At 48.5% G+C, this 25,176-nt stretch overlaps 1 protein-coding gene across 3 annotated transcripts in view; it reads left to right on the forward strand.

Annotated features, from left to right (window-relative positions):
* Positions 1-25,176, forward strand: part of GOLGA3 (golgin A3) — a 594,692-nt gene that overhangs the window by 556,045 nt on the left and 13,471 nt on the right. For all 3 annotated transcript variants that reach the window (XM_069620010.1, XM_069620008.1, XM_069620009.1), the window contains 2 exons: positions 16,963-17,127; positions 18,537-18,694. In XM_069620010.1, the coding sequence (XP_069476111.1) occupies positions 16,963-17,127; positions 18,537-18,694 (323 nt within the window). The remainder of the gene's footprint in view (positions 1-16,962; positions 17,128-18,536; positions 18,695-25,176) is intronic.

The following is a 25,176-nucleotide window of genomic DNA, read 5'->3' on the forward strand; positions in this document are numbered from 1 at the left end:
TAGAGTAGAGTCTGGCAGTCTTAGAGCTATAGATATACCAGCAGGCACAACTGGAGTAGTAGTTTCAGGATTCCCAATAGCTATAGCAACCTCAAGATCGGTAGCAGGGACTTCAGAAGTCTCAAATGTGTCAGGGGGTTTTTGAACCACAGCAGCAGAGAGATCTTGAATAGTAGTTGGAAGTTCGAGTGCTATCGCAGCCATAGACAGATCAGATGTTGCAACTACTGGTAGATCGGGTACCACAACCACTGTCGATTCAGGGGGTATCGAAGAAACAGAAGATGTTAATTGTTCGAGAGTGATGTCTGATAGCACAGCCGCACTTTGGCAAGCCCCGCTTGCCACTTCAGCATGCTCTGTGTGAACTGTGCCAGTCTCTTCAGCTGCTATAGACATTGCAGAGGAGGTTGTAGGTGTGAGAACTGGACGATAGGCAAGGGTGAGGGCGGAACCATCCTTTGACTCAGAAGAATTTTCAATCAGAAGACCACCTTTGTTTTGTTGTGTAATGGCTGTGTGCGTGATTTGACCCACCGGAGAAGTTAATTCTTTGCTGTCAGTACAACAACCTGAGTTTTTGCGGCTGGAAGGTGAAAGAGCTGTGTCAATCTCTAGAAGGGATACATATGCAATATTTAGGTCTTCCATCTGCTTGGTAAAAGTCTGTATACTTTTCTGTATGTCAACTCCAGGCCTTATCATGTCGATCTCTAACGAAAAGATGTCAGGTGTTGGACATATTGTCAGAAGGTCTGGTGACTTGTGTCCCTTCATAAGATTCTTATAATACAAAGAAACAAAGTCGTCATAGAGGTCTTCGGTCTTTCTTTTAAGGCGTAGGAGTTGTTCGTGTAGCAGGTAAGTATCATTAGATTGATCCAAAGCTTCAGAAGCTGGTGTGGCAGAAAATTCGGTTGTAGCAATGGAAAGACAGACCTTAGGGTTATTGCGATTAGCAGATACTGGGGAAGCATTAAGACAACCGATGGTTAGTATAGGTCTTTTGTACCCAGAACCAGATGCACAAACCTCAGGATCATGACTGCCTTGTCCTGACAAATAAGGGTTTCCAACATTCTGGGGAGCTTGCCAAGCAGATCTTGCGCATATCACACTGGCAACGGCGTATTCAGGTTTAGATTCTCTGACAATGAGTGATATGTCCTTAGCTGTGGCGGTGTTAGCAGGCTTGTCAGAAGACGCAGGAGAGTTTTCCACTGTCTGGTCTAACAAGATCTGTAAGAATTCATTCTCTTGCTGTAGCTCTGCAACAGATAAGGACTGCGGATCATAGTCGCAAATGTCATAATAATTGTACATGGAAGAAGGGTCAGCTAGCCAGTGAGTATAGTACCGTGCTTGTAAATCTTTGTTTACTAAGGCGAGTCTGTCCTTCAGACTAGATTTCTTGTCTGCTGTCTTTAGGGAAACCATAGGTTTATGCAAAGGTTTCTTAACTCGAAAGGAAAGCATCTTAGGTCTGTGTGTGCCTTTCCGGCCAATGAAATAAGAAATTTTTAGCTCTTGCATTCTGTCACGGATGGCACTCTATTAAGAGTGGCACAGGACACCCAGAAGAGTTTGGGTGCTGAAAATAAGTGGACAGACAAGTACACACACAGCAGAACGGAAATAGAACGAAGAGTAGGAAAGAGTAGCAAGGGAAAAGGTACAGAATGGATACCCTCTTGGGGTGTATGCAGAATAGGAAAAGAGTATTCCACGAACCTTGGAAATACTCTAGCCTTCTGCACAGTTTGCTATAACAGAGGCCCACGCTGTTTGCTCATGACTTGGAACAGCAGCTATGGGTGTCTGTAATGTAGAAACAAGACAAAGGAAGGGGCAGAGGTTGACTGATGGGGAACCAACAGACAAGCTCTGGAACAAAGGGTCGACAAACGGTACAAGAGATGTTACAACAGACAAATCCAGGAAAGGAGGTGATAGCAAACTAGCAGAAGGAATAGAAGGGAAAGTCGAGTAACAGGATAGGATAGCAGAGGACAGTAAGGTACAAGGTAGAGAGCTCAGAGGAGCAGGAAAGCAGTGAGTAAACCTACAGGAGTAGGATGGTAGGGTAGAAAGCCAGAGGAAAAGGGTTTAGGGCAGCCGGAAAGAGGTAGGCTGTAGAGCAGGGAGCCCAGAGGACAAGGGCTAAGGCAGCCGGAGTGAGGCAGGCTGTAGAGCAGGGAGCCCAGAGGACAAGGGCTAAGGCAGCCGGAGAGGCAGGCTGTAGAGTAGGAAGCCCAGAGGATAAGGGCTAAGGCAGCCGGAGTGTGGCAGGCTGCAGAGCAGGGAGCCCAGAGGACAAGGGCTAAGGCTGGAAAGCAGCAGAGCGAGATCCGCTACAATGTGGAGAGCCCGCAGGGCAAGGGCGGAGGCTGGAAGGCAGCAGAACGTGATCCGCTGTAATGTGGAGAGCCCGCAGGGCAAGGGCGGAGGCTGGAAGGCAGCAGAGCGTGATCCGCTGTAATGTGGAGAGCCCGCAGGGCAAGGGCGGAGGCTGGAAGGCAGCAGAGCGAGATCCGCTGCAATGTGGAGAGCCCGCAGGGCAAGGGCAGAGGCTGGAAGACAGCAGAGCGAGATCCGCTGTAATGTGGAGAGCCCGCAGGGCAAGGGCAGAGGCTGGAAGACAGCAGAGCGAGATCCGCTGTAATGTGGAGAGCCCGGCAGGGCAAGACTGTGAAGAAGGGAGCCTGAAAGGCTATGGCTGGAGGCAGCAGGGTGAAGCAAGCAACAAGGCAGGGAGCCCAAAAGGCTAGGGCTGTAGGCAGCAGGGTGTAGCAAGCAACAAGGCAGGGAGCCCAAAAGGCTAGGGCTGTAGGCAGCAGGGTGTCGCAAGCAACAAGGCAGGGAGCCCAAAAGGCTAGGGCTGTAGGCAGCAGGGTGTAGCAAGCTGCAAGGCAGGGTCCAAGCAGGAGTGATGATTAACAGCATACAAGGAACCGAAGTCAGGAGCGAAAGGTGGAGGGAGGACTCTCAGATGCAAGAGGCTGAGCCACTGCAGGCAGCAGCCTTTATACTGCCTAGCCCTGCACAGAGGCAGGCTAATTGGTTTCACCTGGCGAATCACACCTGCAGGCAATCGGCCACCTCCCTTTCTGTTCCTGGGCTGGTGGAAGCAGGAACAGACTCTAAGGCTTCTGGGGGGTGTAGTTCCATAGAAAACCAATAGGAACGGGCAGGAAACATTGCTTGCGGCCAGGTGCATTATGGTATGCGTAGTTAGTTTACAATAATCATTTAGCAGCAAAGTCCAAATGGAGCATAAATGGATGTGCCCATGGCGCAGGCATGACAGGGAAAGAGCCCCCTCAAAACCTTAGGGCTCATTCGACCAGAGGTATTGCAGCTTCATCGGCCCTCAAAAGAGGCGTGCCGTTTAAAGACATCTGTGCGGCCGCTACATGGTCGTCTGTCCATACCTTTACACGTTTTTACAATTTGGATTCCTCCTCCAGTCAAGAGACTAGGTTTGGAAGGGCTGTACTGCATTCTATTCATCAATAGAAGACAGCGTGAAGTCAGTACTCCCTCCTCCGATAATAGAATACTGCTATGGGAGCCTATCTAAGATGAGGAATACGTCGGAGGACACAATCCCTTCGAAGAACAAGTTACTTCTTACCTTGTAACGTTCTTTCGACGGGATGTTCCTCCGACGTATTCCTCATCAACCCTCCCATCCATCCCCGCAGTTCTACTTCCCTTGTTGTTGCAGCTTACGCTCCTTCAGGGTGATTAGTTTAGTTCAGAAAGTATTATTGTGGGCTACAAAACAGAACTGAGCAACGGACGCTGCGCGCGGCCTTTATAGGCAGGATGACTTCGACGTCGATACGGCGGCTGTCGAGGGACATCGACTCGGAGGACGTCGACGCGCAGCGCCCTCTAGAGAGAAAAAAATTTCCGAGGCCAGCAGAGCTGGAAGGAGATATCTAAGATGAGGAATACGTCGGAGGAACATCCCGTCGAAAGAACGTTACAAGGTTAGAAGTAACTTGTTCATTGGCGTCAGACCATGCCATCATGGTCTCAGTGGACATCGCTGATACAGGTTTAAGAAAGCTTGGAAATGGAGCGATTCTGCGCAGGTAAAGTTGGTTTAAGGCCACAGATTTCCAACCCGATGTCCATTGTCATTGATATGCCCTTCGACGGAACTGACCTATTTGGGAACAAGGTGGATGCGTTACAGTCTATCAAAACAGATACGGAAACCGCTCGCTCCTGGGCACGCTGCAGCAGAGGCCCCAGTCCTTTCACTCTGGGAAAGGGCATTAAGGTAGGACTTTGTAGGATAACCGCTCCTCAAAACAGTCTTCCTACACCTACAAAGACCCTTTACTCATCAGGGGACCTGTATAGAAAGAAGTCCCAATCCTACAGGGGGCCGCTGCGCTGATGTGGCTCCTCCCATCCTAGGGGCCAGTCCGGCAAACAATCATGACCACCCCAGCGCCCAGTGCTCCTGCCTTAGCACCCCGGTGTGAGGATGACTGTCAAGGTTTGAAGAATGGTGGGAAGCATCACAAGTGACAAATGGGTCCTATCCCTCCTGCAGCAGGGCCACTCGCTGGAGTTTGTAGACTATCTGCCGGACATTCCTCCCACACACAAGCCAGAAAAGTTGTGACGACACCTACTGCAGGACGCGCTAGCTCTGCTACAGAAAGGGGCAGTGGAGAAGGTTCCAAACAACGAAGTGGGCACATGAGCCTACTGCTGCTACTTCTGTTAAGGAAAAAGTCACTGCACAACAAGTCAGGGGGTTGGAGGGCCATACTAGATCTGAGGGTGCTCAACAAATTCCTAGAGGCACAGACGTTCTGTATGGTCACACTGCAGCAGGTGTTGTCTCAGCTGCAGCAAGGAGATTTCTTGGCGTCCCTCGACCTCAAGGATGCCTACTTTCACATCCCTATTCACTGATCACAATGGCGCTACCTACGCCTCGTGTTGGCAGGAATGCATTATTAATTCAAGGTCCTGCTCCACGGGTGTTTACCAAGTGCTTTGCTCCAGTGGTGGCGCACCTGCTGCAGAGGGGCATTCACGTGTAACCGTATCTCAACGATTGGTTGGAGACAGCCCCCTCCTACACTCTGGCAGAAGTCAACACTGCAGTCACCATCCAGTATCTACAACAACCGGGTTTCTCCATAAACTTCCCAAAGTCGTGCATGGTTCAATCACAACAGGCATTCTATCTAGGGGAAAGACTTGACACCCAAACCTGCCCCGCCAGGCTCTCAGACGATATTGTGGCGGATCTTCTGGAAAAGGTGCGCTGTCTCAGCAGTGCCCAAGTGACCCCAGTCCGCAATTAGAAATCTCTGCAGGGGATGTTGTCATTGTGCAGCCCGTTGATCACCCACTGGCGGCTAAACATGAGGCAGGTGCAGGAATTCCTGGATGCCCGTTGGATCCAAACCTCAGGGTGCTTGGATGACCGCATTGTTCTGACACAGGTTTTCCAGCTGAGCCTTCACTGGTGGTCGGTGAGGGAACATCTGGTGCGAGGCATCCGTTTTAGGTTGCCACACCATCAAGCCACCATCACGGCGATGCTTCACTGGAAGGATGGGGCACGCACTGTCAGGAACAGCACACCAGAGGCCTTTGGTCCGAGGAGGAGTAGAGCCAGCACATTGACCTGCTGGAGCTGCGGGCAATCTTCTGGGCCCTGAAGTCTTTCTTACCCCGCCTGGCGGGGGAAGGTGATTCGGATTTACACCAACAGCACCACATCAATGTTTTATGTCCGCAAACAAAGAGGAACGAGGTCCCCACAGCTTTCCAGCGAGGCCCAAGGCCTCTGGCATTGTCACGGCAGGTCTCCGCAGCCGAGGGCAATCCCCGGAATTTGCCAGATTCCACTTATAGCTCTATGATGTCCAATGGTGTGTGCACATATCCTTCCAACCTCTTAGTGCGAGGGTACATTCGATACAGTTGTCTGAGTGCATTTCGTCTCTCATACACTCGATGCAGTGTTGGGATGATACCTTGTGTCCCACATAGGGCTCTTCTACTGTTCCTGTATGACAGAGGTGAGGGGACGGGATCTAGGGATGACATATAGACCGCTCCTCTACACCATCCCTGTAGTCCCACCGGCTGGTGAAGGAGTTATTGAGTGGGCTGTTCCAGTCCTTTCCACCTGTCCATCGCCCAGCGCCAGCGTGGGAGCTAAATGTGCTACTTGCAAGGCTCATGAGGCCAGCTTTCGAGCTTATGCACCAAGCTTCCATTAAGCATCTTTCCTGGAAAACTGTGTTCTTGGTGGCGAGAACATCGGCCAGGCAAGTGGGAGAAATCCAGGCGTTTTGCTCCAAACCCCTTATTCAGCATTTCACAAGGACAAGGCACCACCGTCCTCTTTCTATCTTAATCAGCAAGTGGTTTTGCCCGTATTCTTTTCACACTGACATCTCCAGCAGAGCGAACCCTGCACCCGATGGATGTAGTGCGCTCCCTCAAGTACTACGTGGCACGTATTTAGTCATTCCGTACTACGGATCAACTGTTATTCTTGTTTGTACCTTCTGGGCCTGTGAAGGCTCTTTAGACAGCTTGCATTTAATTCTGCCATCAGCAGGCCAGTAAGCCGCTACCCGGCAGGCCCCGGCTCAACTACTGATTTTCTCACCGGAATTGCGCTGCCTGACATCTGCCCTGCAGCCACCTTGAGATCGGTGCATACATTCAACAGGTTCTACTGAGTTGACAGAGATTACGCAGAATGGTCTAGAGACAGCCAGTCTGTTCTGCAAAGCCTTTTTGCGTGAGGTTAGTAGGTCTCCAGTGGTACGTTATGCTGGGAGCTTGCCTCCACCCATATGTAGTGTTGTAACACTGCTTTGTAATCTATTCACAGCATGTGAATCTATGAAAGATCCAATGCTGGAGAAGGAATAAGTTACTTACCTGGAACTCCGGTTCTCCAGCATTGGTATCTTTCATAGATTCACTTGCAATCCTCCCACCTACCCTGCATTGCTCGTCATTTTGGGTTTTACTGCCACTCACGTGCACTTGGCAAATCTGAAGATGTGCCACAGGGGAGGAGTTAAGGGAGGTGTTCCTACTGGCTGTGGGCAGTATAACCCAAAATGACTGCACTAGAGCACAACATTGACTGGAAGTTTTGCAGTTTAAGTTTAAACTGCTCTCTTACTGAGGATTCCCAGCCCCACAGGGAATATTCACTGGTTCCTTTCAGGCAAGATGAAAGACAAAGGGCAGCAGAGCTTTGGACTTCTCCCGGGCTTCCTGCCTTCTCAGACACTCTGTAGCCTTAGCAGAGAAAACAAAGGATTCCCGCCAAAGACAAAACTTCAACCAAATAGCATAAGATGACCGAGGAAACAACAAGCTAATGCAAAATGGCGAAAGAAGTAACCCACCATTCTAGCAGAATGGTGGCCCTCCTGTGTATTGCTGAGGCTGATTTGACAGCCTGCTAGTAATAATGACTACAAGCCATAAAGAAAAAAACACTTCCAACAGCCATTCAAGTAAACTTGCAATTGTAACAAAACTGTTACCATGTAAGTAGGAAAGGGGCTACATTGTATCCCCCCTGCACTCCACCTACGGTGGAGTGCGCTGGCTCACTCAAATCAATGTGAAGTGGATGGGAATACCACTTTACTTCTTGGGAACAGTAGCTCGCCCAAGGAACGCCCTTTACAGTCAGTTCAAAGTTATAGGAAACTTCACACACTATGGAGAGACATAAAAGGTAAGCCATAAAAAGAGTAAAAGACTAGGTGAGAGGGGAAAAAGATTCCTCTTAACCTTGGGACAAAGAAAGATAATTACCAAGTCCACGCAAGAAAAACTGGGGTTGACAATTTTCAGGAAGATTTATCATAAATATAAAAATCTTACCTAACAGGGGGGGAGTCCTTGAGAATTCTCTTCTAATTTTTTGATGTTTTTTGTACATTGATAGTTTTTTCCATCAACATCGCCTGGTATGATGCTGCACTGCTTCTAACAGACAGCAATGAAGTTTTAGACCATTGCATTGCCTCTGGAATTGAAATAGTCTGTTCTGAGGCCTTCCTTGGTGACCAAAACTACATAGTCGAACCATTAGTGGACGGCCAACCAGACGACGACTCCATCGTTTGCTACCTCATCAGCTAAAACAACTACGTCCGCCAGTAAGACCATTGTGTCGGTCCCGTCAACCACTTCAGTGTCATTGCCGTCCAGGTCTACACCATCATCAACCACCCTGGTACAGAAGCCTTTGGTCTCCATGTTTCGGCCAACTCCTGCTCAGCCACAATTTTCACTGCTTCCTTGTGCACTGTCTGCACACTGCCTGCAGTTCCCTGTCATCCATGGCCCTTTCTGCACACCTACCACTACAGGGGGCTGATTCAGACATAAATGTTCCTTCGAGCAGCGAAGAAGAGGATGGGGGTAATATGCCTCCACCAGATACACCGAAACAAGGCATACCAGTGCCTCAAGGGCACACTCCAGCTCCTCTAGTGGCCCCTTAACCCTCTCCAAGACTGGCTGTCCCAAAGGACATACCTTCTAGCCCCACAGTCTACATTACAAAAACTGGTTTCGGGCTTCTGCACCTGCTTCCACCTGCACCATTACCTCCTCCTGTGCAAACATGTGCATTTCCTACAAGGGAGAGTCTAGCCCCATCCCAACCATCCGGACCTATTGCAGGAGCTCGACCTTTGCCACCAGTTAACCTCACAGATACTGGGGCTGACGATTATCCATCCAATCATTTCCCAGGCACCCACTCCACAGGCGACTTTGAAGACCTGGTACCAGGTGACAGTTTTCCAGCAGACTACTGCCAAAAGCTTAATAACCAGACAAAATTGGCTCCTTTTATGCCCTCCTGTTGAGGGCTACAAAGCTCTTTGATATCCTACCAGAAGAGCAGAAAAAGGAGGGTTTCCTTTACCAATGACCGGAATCTACCATGAAATCAGTGGTGGCCATGTCAGTACTGATGGATATTTGGGAAGACACCCTCTTTTTTTTTTTTATATGGAACTCATTCTCCACACCCCCTAAAAAGGATTGCTTTGAGAAGAAATACAAGGTTCCAGAGTCGACACCCAAATGACGGCACACACAGCCCTGCCTAGACTCAGTCGCAAGGCAGCAGTGCATAAGCATTCTGCAAACCCAATCTCTCCGTGTATGGGGCCTCCAGACAAAGAGGGAAAAGAGTTGGTCGCTTTTGGCAAATGAGTCATTATGACAGCTGCAACTACCATTATGGCGGCAAACTACAAAATAGGTACTCCGACCTTCACCTGTCAGTGGCTCCATTCATCAGACTGGCCCCGCTCTCAGACCTACTTTTCAGAGACGGCGGGTTGGTTCTGCACCCGACTCAATTTGACAGCCTGACCTCTGCAGCTTTAGAGTTTGGACGCATTCCACCACCCCCAGAATGCAAGAGGATCCTAGCCAGGGCAAGAGTAACATCAATGTTGTTGTCCCGCTACAAAAGCAAGTGGAAAAGCTTTACGCAACAACTGAATCCGTTCCATGTTTAAGCGGCCCAAGTCTTACCATACCTCCTGTCGTTGGCAGAAGCTGGGCTAGAACACTGTTCCATTACGGAATTAAGGTGAATTTAGCAGCTATCTCATGATACACGCATGCCTCAGATACGCCTTCCATCTAGTTGCACAGGTTGGTTAAGGAATTCCTCAAGGGACTGTTTTGAACTTTTCGCGCTGTTCCAGCTTGGGAACTCAATGTGGTCCATTCAAAGCTAATGAGCATCTTCACATAGCCTCCTTGAAGTTCCTCTCCTGGAAGACAGCATTCCTTGTTGCCATTACTTCGGCCAGACGGAAGCCCTCTCCTGCAAACCTCCCAACTTGAGTTTTCACCATTCTAAGGTGGTTCCGCATATAAACCCTTCCTTCATGCCAAAGGTCCCTTTTTCATTCCACCTTAATGAACCTTTGATCTTACCAGTGTTGTTTGGCTGTCCTCCCGCAGCAATCCCTACACTCTCTAGATGTTGCCCAAGCCCTCAAGTTATATGTGGCTCGTATAATGGAGTTCCGAAAGTCATCTCAGCTGTTTGTTGCCTTCGGACCTGACAGCAAGGGCACTGCCCTAAATCTTCCATTACGAGGTGGCTGTCGGCGTGCCTATCCTTCTGCAAGCAGCTAGCCAACAGGTCCCTGTCAGGAAGACCAAGAGCACACTTGACGAGAGCCAATGGCTTTACTATGGTGTTCCTGTCCAGTGTTCCCCTGCTCAACATATCCAGGGCGCCACGTGGAGGTCTTAACATACCTTCGTATGGTTCTACTGCATCAATAGTGATTCCTGGGATGAGTCTCGAGTCGGCCAAGCAGTGCTTCGCAAACTGTTTGCATGAGTTGAGTATTCCAGAGGTGAGTTTTGTTGCTTCTGTTGAGCTGGGCCTCTGCCCATTTTGGTTCTGTATATGTACTGCTGTGTAATCAATCATGTGGATCCATGAAAATGCCAATGCTGGAGAAGTAACAAGTTACTTACCTGTAACTCCTGTTCTCCAACATTGGTATCTTTCATGGATTCATATGCAAGCCTCCCTCCTACCTCTCAGTGGCTCTTAGTTTTGGCTCATTCTGGCACAATACGTGTGCTGCCAAATGTTAAGATGGCCACCAGGGCTGGAGCTAAGGGGACATGCCTGATTGGCTTGGGCTACGACCCAAAGTGACTGTGATAGAGCGCTAAAGTGACAATCAATTTAAATATTTAAGAGTAAACTGCTTTAATATTACTAAGGATTCCCAGCCTATTACTGAGGATTCCCAGCCTGACGACAATTAATATTTATAAGAATGTGAATACATGAAACATACCAGTGCTGGTGAACACTGGTATATAACATGTTCCTTCTGTGGCTTGTATTTGCTTAGAATCCCATGCACCCGCTTTGACTCGCCACTTCGGAAAAAAAGGGACAGTGCAAAAACACACCAATGTTCACACAATACATGTATATGGCATGACAAAAAAACAATCGCAGGATGTTGGTGTGTAAAGGATCATGGGTCCCTATACACGTCCCTGTCGCACCGACAGGATTACAATTTCGACGCCCTATTTTCAACTTCCAAAAAATCAAGATGTAATACTCCAAGCCAAGCAATAGATGGTGGCCTGTGCAAATTAGTGATTATTAGCAGATACAAGCCACATAATAAGGATTACTGGAGGTTTGGTTCTATTTAACCTAAAACATTTGATCTAATCACATTTGATCGAATTTATTTGACCTTTTTTTCAGTCTAAAATCCGCCCTGCAAAACCCCCCACCCTCCACACCCCATCTTCCCCTCAACCTAATCTATACCCTTAAACACATTTATTTTATTTATTTGCATTTGTAATGCGCGCTTGCAGCCCATAAGGCATCGAGGTGCTGTTACAGAAAATGAAGGCGTTATGATTTACAGACAGGTGACCAAAGGTCTCATGGTTGCACAGGAACAAGCACAGATGCAGGAAACGACATTTGCATATTCATAGTAGAGCGAGAGTCAATTTAAACAAAGAGCCTGGTTTTGATAGGTTTGCAAAAAGCTTGGTGTGACTCGATCAATCTTAAATGGGGTGGGAGCACGTTCCAGTGCATGGCTGCCTGGGTGGGGAAGCTGAAGCCACCAGCGTGCACCTTACGCGTCGCGGGCGTGACAATTGTATTGTCTTAACACGATCTTAAGGGTCTTTTGGCAGTGTGCTTGGTAATTCTGTGTGTCAGGTATGGAGGGGCAAGTTCGTGAAGGCATTTGTGAGTGAGGGTGAGAGTTTTGAAGACAATTCTCTCTTTGATAGGGAGCCAGTGTGCCAGAGGTCCCAACGAGAAGGGCATTGCAGTTGTCTAGCCTTGACCCAATAATTGCCCTAGCAATGGTGAGGCAGTTATGATGAGACAGGAAGGGCCTGGCAGCATTGAGGACTTTGGAGTAGTAGACTGAGGAGGCGGCGATGGCATTGACCTGTCTGTCCATGGACAAATCAGAGTCCAGGTAGACTCTGAGTGTCTTAACGTGGTTGGAAACCTTGATGGGAATGTTGTCGATGGTGAAGGAGGCGTACTGATCTGAGGTTGCCCAGTGTGAAGGGTGACCCTATGAGAAGTAGTTCAGTTTTCTTACTGTTGAGGCAGAGCCAGCTCTCTGCCATCCATGATTGGATGGTAGAGTAGATGGTGGTGAGGGTTTTGGTATCATTTAGGTAATCGCCCTTGAGAGGGATAAGTACCTGTGTGTCATCCGCATTATTAGTATATAAGATGCCAAGGGAGTCGAGGATGCTGAACAGGGGCCTCGTAAAGAGGTTGTATAGCGTGGGCGCGATACAGGAGCCCTGAGGAACACCACAGGTGATGAGGCTGGGAGTGGCGTAGGCTGAGTCAGAAAAGACTTTCATGGCCCTTTCTTGGAGAAAGGAGGTGATCCGTTGACAAGCTTTGGTGGAGAAGTTGGCTTGGGTGGCTAGATGGTGGCACAGAGTGTTGTGGTCAACCAGGTCAAAGGCAGCGGAAAGATCCAGGAGCAATAGGAGAGCAGGTTTGCCTCCGTCTCTAAGATCGTCCATTTGGTTCTTTAAGTCTAGGAGGGCCATTTCGGTGCCGTGTCATGGGCGGAAGCCAGATTTCCGCAGGCCGAGGAGACGGTTATCTTCCAGGAACTGTTGGACTTGCAGGTATGCTGCTTTGTCCAAGATTTTGAGCAGAAATGGTACAGTGGTGATGGGTCTGTAATTCCCAGAGACTGATGGGTCGAGCAAAGGTTTTTTTAAGGAGAGGACGTACCCATGCTTCCTTGAGTCCAGATGCAACATGGTCTGACTGGAAGGAGGAGTTAATAAAAGCTGTTAGGAAGGGGGCTAGGGTAGATGGGGCTAGGGTAGATGCTGAGTCTTTGATGAGGCTGGCTGGGCAGGCATCACCCTTGTAGTTGGATGGTTTGATGGACATGAGCAGGGCGATGACCTCTGGCTCAGTGATATCTTTGAAGTCAAACAGTGGGGAGGAGGTGGTCTTGGTGAGTGGTTCAGCGCGCAAGTTCACAATGAGGCTGGAAAGGGCTTTTGGGTGGCCGCGAATTTTAGTTTGGAGAGTGTTAAGCTTCTCTAGCATGGCAGATTGAATACTATTACTCCACTTGTCGTCTTTGATGACTGATGGGGGAGGGGCGAGCAGATGGTTTTTCCAGTTCCTCTTTTGCGCGCGTTGGTCAAGAAGTTCTTTGGAGAACCATGAGTTAGCGTGGTTTTTTTTTTTGTGGCTTTTTTAAGGGTCAGTGGAGCGTTGGCGTCCACTGCTGAAGTGATGACATCCTTGAAGCTAAGGTTTCAGGGTTATTGGAGGACGGGGCCTGCAAGGCAGGGTTGAGAAGGTAGGGTGCTAAATTCTCAACTGTGAGTAGGCGTGAGCTCCTTGTGTAGGTGGCCGGGCAAGGTGGTGGAGGCGAGAAGGGGCCCTTTCTTGGTTCCAATGTTGAATTGGATGTAGTGGTGGTCGGACCAAGGGATGGGGGTGTTGGCGGTGATGAGTATGGAGCAGTTGTGATGACTGATCCAGTCGAGGGTGCGCCCTTTGATATGAGTAGGGTCAGATATAGATTGCGTGAAAGCCAGGTTAGATAGCGAATTCTTGAGGAATTTGGCAAGGGTATCCTTAGGGTCGTTGAGCCCTAGGTTGAAGTCTCCCAGGAGTATGACCTGTGATGTCTTTTTGATGTTGTTAGACAGTGCATAAATAAGGGTGTCCTGGAAGTCGATATATGGGCCTGGGGAGTATGTAAACAATGTGCATGGGTATGGTGCAGTTGGGGGAGACTGTTATTTTTAGTAAGAGGTAGTCGCTATTGTTGTCCAGCAATCCTTCAACTTCTCTAATGGCCACGGTTTCCCTGGCAATGAGGGCCACGCACCCACCTCTCTGAGAGTTGCGGTCGTTCCTGAAGATGGCATACCCAGATGGAATAGCCAGAGATAATGCTGGACCTGAACTCTCGTTGAGCCAGGTTTCAGTAAGGATGAGGTGGTCAAGGTTGTCCTTAATGAGCAGGTCGTGGATGTCGAGGGCGTGGGCGGGTATGGAGCGGGCATTGAGCAGTGCGCAGATGAGTGTGTAGAAAGTGGGGGGCGTAGAGGTGTGTGGGCTAGTCAGTGAGGAGGGTGGCTCAGGTGTCGTAGCTGGTATGGAATCAGAGATGATCATAGGGGTGACAGCGTGGTCATTGAGCATTGAGACAACATTTGGCACAGCATTAACAACTGTGGTCATGGAGGCATGAGCATTTAGCATTGAGACAGCAATGGGCATAGCATCAACAACTGAGGTCATGGGGGCATGAGCATTTAGCATTGAGACAGCAATGGGCATAGCATCAACAACTGTGTTCATGGGGGCATGAGCATTTAACATTGAAACAGCATTGGGCAAAGCAACAACAACTGTGGTCATGGGGGCATGAGCATTTAGCAGTGAGGCAGCACTCGAGTTGGGCATGGCTGGTATTGCAGAGTCAATGTTATTATTGGTCTTAGTGTTCGTTGAGCCTGGTTTGGCGATGCGAGTAGAGATCATCTGACGTTGCATAACTACCGTGTACAGGGTGGCCCTTGGGTTACTGTTGGCCTTGGTGGTGTGGCGCAGGTATGGGAGAGGCTGGCATCTCAGGCCTACCCTTGTATTGCGATATCCCAAATTAGGAGTATAAGTGTTAGGGATAGAATGGTGGGCGCGCGACCGAAGTCGTGCATTCCTATAACAACATGGCATGGTGCGCATAGCCGTGGCCTTGAGAGCCCCGAGTGAGGGGTATGGCAGACGGGCATTGTGGCTGGAGGCCTTACCTTGTTCTAGCCGGCAAGTGTATGTGGGCGCCATCCGCGATGTTGAGCAGCGGAGAGCTGCAGAGAGCGAGTGAGGCCTTTTCCTCTGGCCTTTGCCATGTGGCAGCTTCACCTGGTGGCCGTCGTCCTCTCCCTTTAAAGCGAGGTAGGAGGGGCTTCAGGCTCTGGTGCGTGAGTCAGCTGACTCCGCTTCGATGATCAGCTGGGCCGTTGCCATGGAGCGTAGACAGTGCTCCCGGGTGATGTCTATTGCGGCAGGAGCCACGTGTTCTTCAGTGGCGGCAAGGGCCACGTGTTCTTCAATGGCGGCAGGGGCTCGTTCTCCGATGTGTGCTGAGTTGGTGCTGGGTGTCCATGAGGAGATCTCTCGCAGCGGAGCTGCAGAGAGCGAGTGAGGCCTTTTCCGCTGGCCTTTGCCGTGTGGCGGCTTCGCCTGGTGGCCGCAGTCCTCTCCCTTTAAAGCGGGGGAGGAGGGGGCTGCAGGCTCCGGTGCGTGAGTCAGCTGACTCTGCTCCGATGATCAGCTGGGCCGTTGCCATGGAGCGTAGACAGTGCTTCCGGGAGATGTGTATTGCGGCAGGAGCCGCGTGTTCTTCAATGGCGGCAGGGGCTGCAGGGGCTCGTTCTCCGATGTGGGCTGAGTTGGTGCTTGGTGTCCATGAGGAGATCTCTCGCAGCGGAGCTGCAGAGAGCGAGTGAGGCCTTTTCCTCTGGCCTCCGCCATATATATATATATATATATATATATATATATATATATATATATATATATATATATATTTTATTACATTTGATTAAAAAAGGTCAAAAAAATTAGATCAAATGTTTTTAGGTCAATTATACTTATACCTTACTGGATAAGTAATGTCTGCCGTGTGTGTCTCTATTGTATAATATACATCTGTAAATTTCATGATTTTTACCTGCATAGTGTTTTATGGCCTATAAATTTGTATATTTTTGTACTTCTGTGTAGACTTTATTTGACTGTGCCTACGCGCCATCCCCATAGCTCCTGAAGTCTGCTTTACTGCTCTGTTTGCATTACCTTGATGTTTGTTAAAGTAAGTGTCCATAACCGTGTTCACCAACTATCGTGGTCTCTCGGAACCCACCCAAAAAGTCTGATTTTGAAAATCCATCTTAATAGCAGCCTTTTAGTCTTGGAGTCTTGCAAGGAATTTAGCTGCTGCACTTGTGGTCTTTGTGGATAGTTTAGCAAATATTCTTGCAGGGTTAGGCAAAGGCTATTGGCATGATCAACCCTGCAAGTACTAGGGTGAGGTGTTCAAGGGTGCTCTGTGGGACTGTCTGGTATGGTGTCATGCACCACTTGAATCTGCATTGAAAGAAGCAGCATTTTACTACGTCTTTAACTTGGGGTTAAAGTGTGAGGAAGCAGTCCAGGTCTGTCACAGTTGCGCTGGTGGCAGGTTCCCATGTCTTCAGGCCAAGAAATGGTTGTGTGATGGGTTGTTATGGTGACACACATAATTTCAAGTTTAGTTGGATTTAGTTCTTATTTGATGCATCCATTCAGGAGTCCATATTTGTGAGGCAGATGCCACGGTCTTGTTTATTTGTTTGAAGTTTGGGTACATTCTGGGTAGTTTTAGCAGGTGAGGCCCAACTTGCTGAGGTATTTCAAGAGTCGGTTTCAGTTAGATTTCTTAAGGATTTTTGTAGAAAGCGCCATGCCTGGTTCTTGGGATATTAGAGTGACACCAGGAAAGAGATCCAGGAGGAATATAGATAACATACTTATTGTGATGTTAATTGGGTGTGCAATCAAAGGAAATGGCAAGAATCATTGAACACTCTAGCAGGTGTTTGTGATGGTGAATTAAGCCTTAATTCTACTGCATGCCTTGGAAGGCAGTCTACTGCCATTAGTAATACCACCTGTTATTAAAATACTTAGATGTGCGCTGAATCTAGTATGGAGTGCTATATAAAAATGTGCTATTACTGTTGCTATTCTATTTATTTATTTTGTATTCATTTTGTGCTGTTTACATTCCCATTTGAGCATTATTTTGTCCACATTAACGTTGGTTATGTTCTTGTATTTCTTTTCAGAATATTAAAGCTGAGTTGGAGCTGGTCCGGGATGATCTGTCAATGACTCAGAAGGACAAGTTCATGCTGCAGTCGAAAGTGACAGAGCTAAAGAACAGTATGAAGACACTACTGCAGCAGAACCAGCAGCTGAAACTCAGCTTGAAGCACACCAAGCCAAAGAAGGTACTGAGAAAGCCAGAGCTGATCAGTGAGAGTAAGTGGTGCATAGTCCTTGGCCAATCGAAGTGCCTTAAACAGCCAGACACTTTGAAGCGCATGGGGGGGTTAAAGAGTAGGGTGACCATATGAAAACAGTCCACCTGGTTAAGCAGCTTCCTTTTCTTACTCAATTGGCCTTATACTACTCGAAGCCCCTTTGCCTTGGCTGGCCCGAAATGTCCACATTGCCTTGGCCAAATCAGATTGCCCTTTGACATCGGCCAGCCCAGACACCTCTTTTGCTGCATTTGCCCCTTTTGCTTGCATGGCTATGTTCTTATGCCTCCCCCTTTTGCTCACACAGCTATGTTCTTTCAGACCCTTTGCTTTTGCTTGCACATCTGTGTCCTTCTGCCCCACCCCCTTTGCTTGCACGGTTGCCTCCTCCCCGCATGTTCCCACATCCTCCCTTTGTTTGCACAGCCATGCCCCCCGTTTTGCTTACATGGCTGTTTCCCACCCCTTTGAATTTCACTGCTGTTTCCCCCTCCCCCTTTTACTCACATGGCAGTGTTTCACCACCTCTCTCCCCCAGTTCCCCCTTGTGCTCACATGGCTGTGTCCCACCACTCTTTACCCACACTGCTATGCCCCCCTTGTTGGCTCCCACGGCTGTGTACCGCCCCCTTTGGCTCCCACGGCTGTGTACCGCCCCCTTTGGCTCCCACGGCTGTGTACCGCCCCCTTTTGCTCCCACGGCTGTGTACCGCCCCCTTTTGCTCCCACGGCTGTGTACCACCCCCTTTTGCTCCCACGGCTGTGTACCCCCCTTTTGCTCCCACGGCTGTGTACCCCCCCTTTTGCTCCCACGGCTGTGTACCGCCCCCTTTTGCTCCCACGGCTGTGTACCGCCCCCTTTTGCTCCCACGGCTGTGTACCGCCCCCTTTTGCTCCCACGGCTGTGTTCCGCCCCCTTTTGCTCCCACGGCTGTGTTCCGCCCCCATTCGGTCACACGGCTGTGTTTGTCCCCTTTTGCTCACACAATTGTTTGACCCCCCTCTTTTGCTAGGATGCACAGCTGTGTCATCCTACCCCATCCCCTTCTTTTGCTCATACGGCTGTGTACGTCACCCCATTTTATTTGCACAGCTGTGTTCATCCTCCCCCCACCCTTTTGTTGGCACAGCTATGTTCCTCCCCTCTTCTGCTTGCGTGGCTATGTTCCCTGCTTCCCCTTTTTCTCTTGCACAACCCTATTTCCTCTTTTTGCTCAACTGGTCTAGGATTATCTGCCTTGCTCAGTTTGGCCATTCCACCTCATGTGTTCGCCCCACCTCCTGACACCCTAACCACTAAAACACCTTTCCGTCTCCCTCCTTTCCGTCACCCAGCATATCACCTCTGCCTATTACAATCTCTTCTTCTCACACAGAGGAAGGAGTTGAAGGGAGATTCCTCTAATCCAGTGACCCCTGTGAAGATTCCCGACTGTCCTGTGCCAGCCTCTCTGCTGGAGGAGCTGCTGAAACCCCCAACGGCTGTCAGCAAGGAACCCTTGAAGAACCTAAACAGCTGCCTAATGCAACTCAAGTAAGAATGATGTTTGAGTTCTACATGTGTATGTTTTTTCTTGAAAAGTGCGTCTTGGAGTTAACTGAAGGTTGCACATTCTGCAAAGTACCTTCTTAAAATGGACAAAGCTATGTTTACTATGTTAGGGGGACAATTGAAATGGACATGAGACCATTGCTGGGCCAAGAACATGACCCAGTCTGTACAGAAGGATGTCTGTGCTAAGGGACAGCTGGCGAACATGCAAGTTTCTGACTTTTCTTGCTCTTATAAGTTTGGCAAACCTCCACAGAGCTTATAGATGATGAATTCTCCTGAGTTCTGCTAATTCATTTCCTCCAGCGTGGGGTTGAGTTATTGCACACCCTCTACCACTTCACATCAGCAATTGTTTTCTGATTGGCTCCCTTGTGACAAAGCTCTCAATAGAAACAAGGAGTTAATAAACATTCAAGTCCACTGTTGGGAAAGATTTTCCCTTTTGCTGCGTTTTACCCACCTTCGTTGAGACCTACAGCATATCTACCAACCCTTGATTTTCCCTGACCCTTTAGAGTACAGCCATCATTCTTACTCATACTAGTTCAGAGAGGATCCAGTCTCCCCATCCCCTTTCTGTTTTTCATTGTTAGGGAAGATTTTTCTCCTTGCAGCCTCTTCATACCTTTTCTGGGACACCAGGTCTTCTAGGGTTGGGGAGGGAGACTTCAACCCTAATTATGGTCTTCTGGAATCCAGGATGACCACAGGCCTTCATTCAACCTTAGGTTAGCCCCCTTGCAAACCACATGACCACCAACTCAGGGCTCAATCGCAAACCTGCCCAGCCCTCACTACTACACGTTTCCTCAATCAGTAAGCACTACCAAGGGAAGGGGAAACATACTATATAGAATGCTCATACTGGCAGTGTGGAGAGGTTGAGTAGTAGTTGGGGGAAGGAATTTGGTGGAGAGTGGCAGGTGATAGTTGTGAGGAGAGAGCAGGAGGAGACAGATGAAGGTTGGAGGAAGAGTCTGGAGGAGGTTGGAAAAGGAGAGAGTAGAACTGTTGGGTGGTGGAGGTGGGCCATCTGAAAAGGAGTTGGGTGGAGGGGAGTTGATGCGGACTGTTGTCATCAAGGAAAGAAGAGTTTTCAGATAGATGATGAAGCTGTGGCCCTTCACATATGTAGCCACGTAATAAAATGTACAGGGAGTAATAATAGCCCTATGTTAGGCAGAATTGCATGCAGCACCCCCTGGGACCACCACATAAAATTAAGACTACAGGAGTAAGCAAAAACCAACCTTTGGTATAAGTCTGTACTACACAGTTTTGTGGTAGCGAGCTGAGCAGCCAGGCTTATCTCAAGAGGGCATGTGAGCAGTACAAGAGGTTACACAGAGGTCTTACAATCAAAATGGTTCAAGTAGACGCTTACACTCAAGGTTTCTTGGTAAAACACTTATTAATTTATTACACAATCATTTAGAAAACATTCACTAGAAGAAGGCAACTTAATAATATACACAAATATACGTCAATAGCAAACCAATAGGTTTCTGAACAAATTAAGCCCCCTGAAATAGGAGCAAAATGGCACTTCAGTTACTTTCAATGGGAGTAAAAAGGCACAAGTTAGCAGAAAAGATCACAATTACTTTCTTAGGCAGTGCAAATAGTTATAGTTCACTAGAGGACTCGATTCAGTTCAATAGGCCTTAGCCAAAGTCAATGGACTAGTGTCTTCGATACGAAAGAGTATTTCTTGAAGTAAACTGTAAAGTGTTTGCGAAGGTTCTCAGAAGTAGTTTGTACGAACCACGAGAGAAGCATTCTCTCAATCAGGTTACACAGTACCTTAGTATGAAGCAAAAGATGCAGCTGAAGACTTTAGTTCCTGGCAGTTCCTGCAGATCTCGCTGTTCCTGAGCCTCAGTCGTGGGGACAAGAGGGAGGACATCGGGGGACTCCTGCACTGCACGGTTTGTCAGAAAATGCGGACAAAATGGAGTCACTTCATTTCGGGTAGCTGTTCATCAATCACCAGCTTCAAGAATGGTATCCAGGTGGCTTACGAGTTAATTGGTCCCACCAACTCAAAGGAAGAAGTTGTCCTTGAAGGGGCTTCTCTGTTGAAAGGAGCTTTGGCGATTCGGACCTGCAGCAGGGCTTCACCAGGCAAACCAACGGTCCAGGAGTTGCAGCAGCCATCCTCTCCCAGCTTGTCTTCGGTTCTTTTCTTTCGTTCCAGTGGTTGACTCTACTTTCCAGTCCAAGAGACTCACCTTTTAAACCGTTTTCTCCTATTCATTCCAGCCTAGCTGCCACTCACCCAGTAAGGGTGGCTGTCCTTGCCGGACAGTGAGCCAGCCAATCATGTCAGAGTGCATTTGGGTCTCCTAGGAGACTAAGCACAGGGAGTTTCGGGCACCTCCCTCACTTCCTGCCCACCCCAGAAACTCAGACGCCAGAGGCGGTCTTCAGTCCTGAAGCCCTCCAAAGGCATGGAAACAAAGGGACCAAACCAGGGTTTGGCGCACGGAGACAAACACTAGAAGGACCTTCCCAAAAAGAAATGGCAAAAAAAGAAGACCGGGACCCGTTTAAACAAAGGGCCTTAAGGCGCCATCTTGAAAAACATGGCTCTCGCGGTTTTTAGCTACCGGTGTTCGCGGTCAGGAAAAATCATGGTAGTTTGTTGTAAAGCCACTGCCACCAGCCATTTCGATAGAAAAGGGTAGCATTTGACAGCTACATGAGTTTCTAGACACAGGTAGGTAACCCCTCCAGCACTCTATAGGAAGATAGTGTGTGCTGGGTCTAGGAATTTAAAAAGATTAGTAAAGTCAATTTAACCTTACATTATCTAGGAAACAGTAGTTTATCCCATAGAAGGTATTTAAACCTTCGGGAAGTCTAAAAAGACATCCATGTGTCACTGCACTGAGGGTGCCTTGTAACACACATGAAAAGATGCCTATGGAGTTAACTTAAAACTCCACAATCAAAGAACACAAGAGTGAAACACACATCAAAATACATGAGAGTGGGGAAAAAAAGGCTCACACTCTTTCCAGATAAAAAATCAAGTCCTCAAGAATCCAGCAAAGTTGCTGGGGGTCTCTAAGGTGAGGGGAATTAGCACATTTTTGAGAATTCTCCCTAACACTCTACTATGCTGGGGGAGCACAGGCATCCATAAGAAGCCAGACGAGGAGGTCCCAGTTGGCCATTTGGTTCCTGTTGAGGTGGATTTCTAGAATCTGGCCTGGTGGACAGATTTTAAGGAGGCCTCTTTAGTTCTAGTGAACAGTGAACTCTGAAAGGTTAGCCAAAATTCAGTCAAGGTGAAGGAGGAGAGCAGTCAGGGCTTTGTCTCAGGAGAGTCTGAGCATGATCAGGGGCCCTCAACAAGTCCACACAGAATGACGCACAATAATTCAGCTTAGTCAGTTATAAAAATATTTATTTAGGCTTTAGAACACGCTGAAAAATTAAGCGCGCAGGTAGTATTATCACACAATACTCCCTAATGCAAATATAAACAATCATCATTAAGTTCACTTAATTAGACATCAGCAAATATCTTAATTGAGTAATGCAGGTAAGTTATGTAGATGCAATCAAAGGATGGGAACCAGTCACAAGTACAATAATCTTTTCTTTAGAAGCCCAATCCCTAAGATGAATAGGACTTTGTGCCCAAAAGTCACAGGTTCCAACACCATGTTTCTCACTGGTAAGAGTTCTCTTAAAAGGATTCAGTGGTCATGAGGTGATGATTAGTTTCAAACAAATTAAAAGTTCAATAACAATTGACTGGAAGACAGGTAAGTTCTCTTCTTTCTTCCAGACCCAAGTCTAACCCAGGGGTAGGATATCCGATGAAGAAATAGTTTCCAGCGATGCAGCCCAGATAATTAACAGGATGGTTGGAAGGTGAATTCTAACGATGATCATGGTTTGCAGGCGGTCGACATGCCTCCTTCCAGTTGCGGTTATATAAATTGCTCCATGACAGGTTCCCTTAAAGATAGGAAGCTGAAATTAAGTGAGAATGTGACTTTTGGCACATGCTGGCGACAACCAAAATTCAGGGCTTGACTACGGAACAGTGATGGTTCTGGTGAGGTAGCGCACATGCACTCACACACGTGCAGGCACGCATGTAGGCGAATGCAGGCACGCATGTAGGCGAATGCAGACACGCACACACGTACGTACACACACACACACGCACGTACACACACACACACGCACGCACACACACACACACAGACGCGCACATAGACGGCCGTGGACTTTGGTGAGAGCAGGATGAGCGGGAGCCATGGGAGCAGTGTGGGGAGAGCCCAGGGTCTGTGGTGGGGCTATGGTGTGGTGGGGAGAGCCCAAGGATTGGGTAGGAGTGGGATGAAGGAGCCCAGAAACTGTGATGGGAGCAGGCGGGGGAGCCCAGGGACTACACTGGGAGTAGGGTGCAGTGACTGCGCACAATAGTTCATAGTCAATTGGACTTACTGTGCATTTGACATTTTTGGGGGGGCCCGGCCTACCCACATTTTGCTTAGGGGGGGTGCATGCCTAAAATGTTAGAAGACCACTGTATTAGATTGTTCCCCATTAAGGTAATTCCTCTGGTTGCCATCACTTCAGGAGGTGTGTGTGTGTGAGCTTCAGGTTTTGGCTGTTTTACCTCTACATTTGTTTTTTTCCAAATAAATGTGGCATTGAGAGTGGGGCCCTCCTTTTTGCCAAGGTGGTTTTGGATTTCCATCTCTCTCAGAAGATCAACCTTCCTGTTTTTTTCCTCCGCCTGTCTTTCCAAGGCGGGAGGAATTATTCCATCGGCTATGTGATGCTGGAAATGCATTGGAGAGCCTCCTTGTCCTTGTCCTATGCCTCCTTATTCTATGTGTTCTGCTTATTGTCTCCACAAGGAGTTTGGACCCCTGGCAGTGCAGCTCTTCATTTTGTTGTTGGAGGACAAAGACCCATGGGATACCCACTCACACTCACCTCCTTGTCAGAAGCTGTAACCAGAAACCTGAAGCTGAAGTCATTTTAAGCTTACATCCTGGAGTCCAGCAAGACGAAGAAGTCTGCGGCTGCAAATCTTCAAGCAATCCGAAAACTGCTGTGCTGACTGAAGGACTGAACCAGAAAGGACCTGGATAGGCAACCTCTTCCCCAGCTACGAGGGAATATCATGCAACTGCTGCTCTTCACCCGAAAGTGTGCCAGTCCTGTGTGCCTACCGTCTGGAGAAGGGATCTTCGTGGGTCCAGAAGAGGAGTGCCTGAACCTCTTGAAGCCAAAAAGTTAATCTGTCTCGCCCTGGGACCGGCGGAGTGTTAGTGACCACTGGAAGCCATGTTGCTGAGTATCGCCTGGAAGAGCGGGAACACTGGCATAGTGCTGTTCGATACCCGGATCGGTGAAAGTTCCAAATATTTGAAGAATCCTTCAAGGGGCATCCCTGCCACAACAGCTGTCCACTGGTCCAGGGTCGCTGCATGCAGTGGAAGTTTCGCCAGTGGTTTTCGTTCCATCAGAACCCGAATAAGATGTCCCGAATGTCCAGACTTAGTCGAGGGTCCGCATTCCAGTCCATTGGTCGTGTCCAGGTCACCAGAAGCCATCCTGAGGTCCGTATTGCGGCTGCAGCACCGAAGAACTGAAAGGCGGTAAACCGCGAAACCCAACACCTACTTCTGCCACTGCATCTATGGCCACTAAGGATCTTATCCTCTTCAGCCAGGCCTTGTTAGGGTCCACAGCAAGTGTCACCATTGTGTGTTATTCACAGCCGGGGTAGCGGCCTGAAACGGAGACCACCGCGAAGAACGAAAGTGCTACCTTTCTGACACTGCTTGGTTCCTTTCTTCTTCTTTTCAGCATCAACATCCCAGCGACGACTTCTTCCAAGGGGATTCACTGGACCTAAGAACTGTTAGGGAGAATTCTCAGAAATGTGCTAATTCCTTCCTTAGAGACCCTCAGCAACTTTGCTGGATTTTGAGGACTTGATTTCTTTAACCTGGAGAGAATGAGACCCCTTTTCCCACTCTCTCATGTATTTTAATGTGATTTCTGAACTTTGTGTTTCTTGTGGTTATGGAGCCTGACAAACTCCATAGGCATCATCTTTTACATTGTGTCACACAGCACCTTCAGTGCAGTGGCACAGGGAAGTCTTTCAGATTTCCCAAAGGTTTAAATACCTTCTCTGGGATAAACTACTGTTTCCCAGAGCAGTAAAGTGAAATTGACTTTACTTACATTTGTAACTTTCTAGACCCAGCACGCACTATCTTACAATAGGGTGCTGGAGGGGTTACCTAGTGTACCCTTTTGTCTAGCTTCTCATGTAACATGTTTATGTTACCCTTTCCTCACTGGATGGCTGGTGGCAGTGGTTTAATTTTAACTACTGTGGTGTGCATTTACCGCGGGCTGTGTTCGCAGCTGCAGTAAAGCACCCAAGGGTGCCATTTTTGTCAAAATGGCCCAGT

Source organism: Ambystoma mexicanum, chromosome 10 (assembly GCF_040938575.1).
Source record: "Ambystoma mexicanum isolate Mex_15411 chromosome 10, UKY_AmexF1_1, whole genome shotgun sequence".
Lineage (NCBI taxonomy): Eukaryota > Metazoa > Chordata > Amphibia > Caudata > Ambystomatidae > Ambystoma > Ambystoma mexicanum.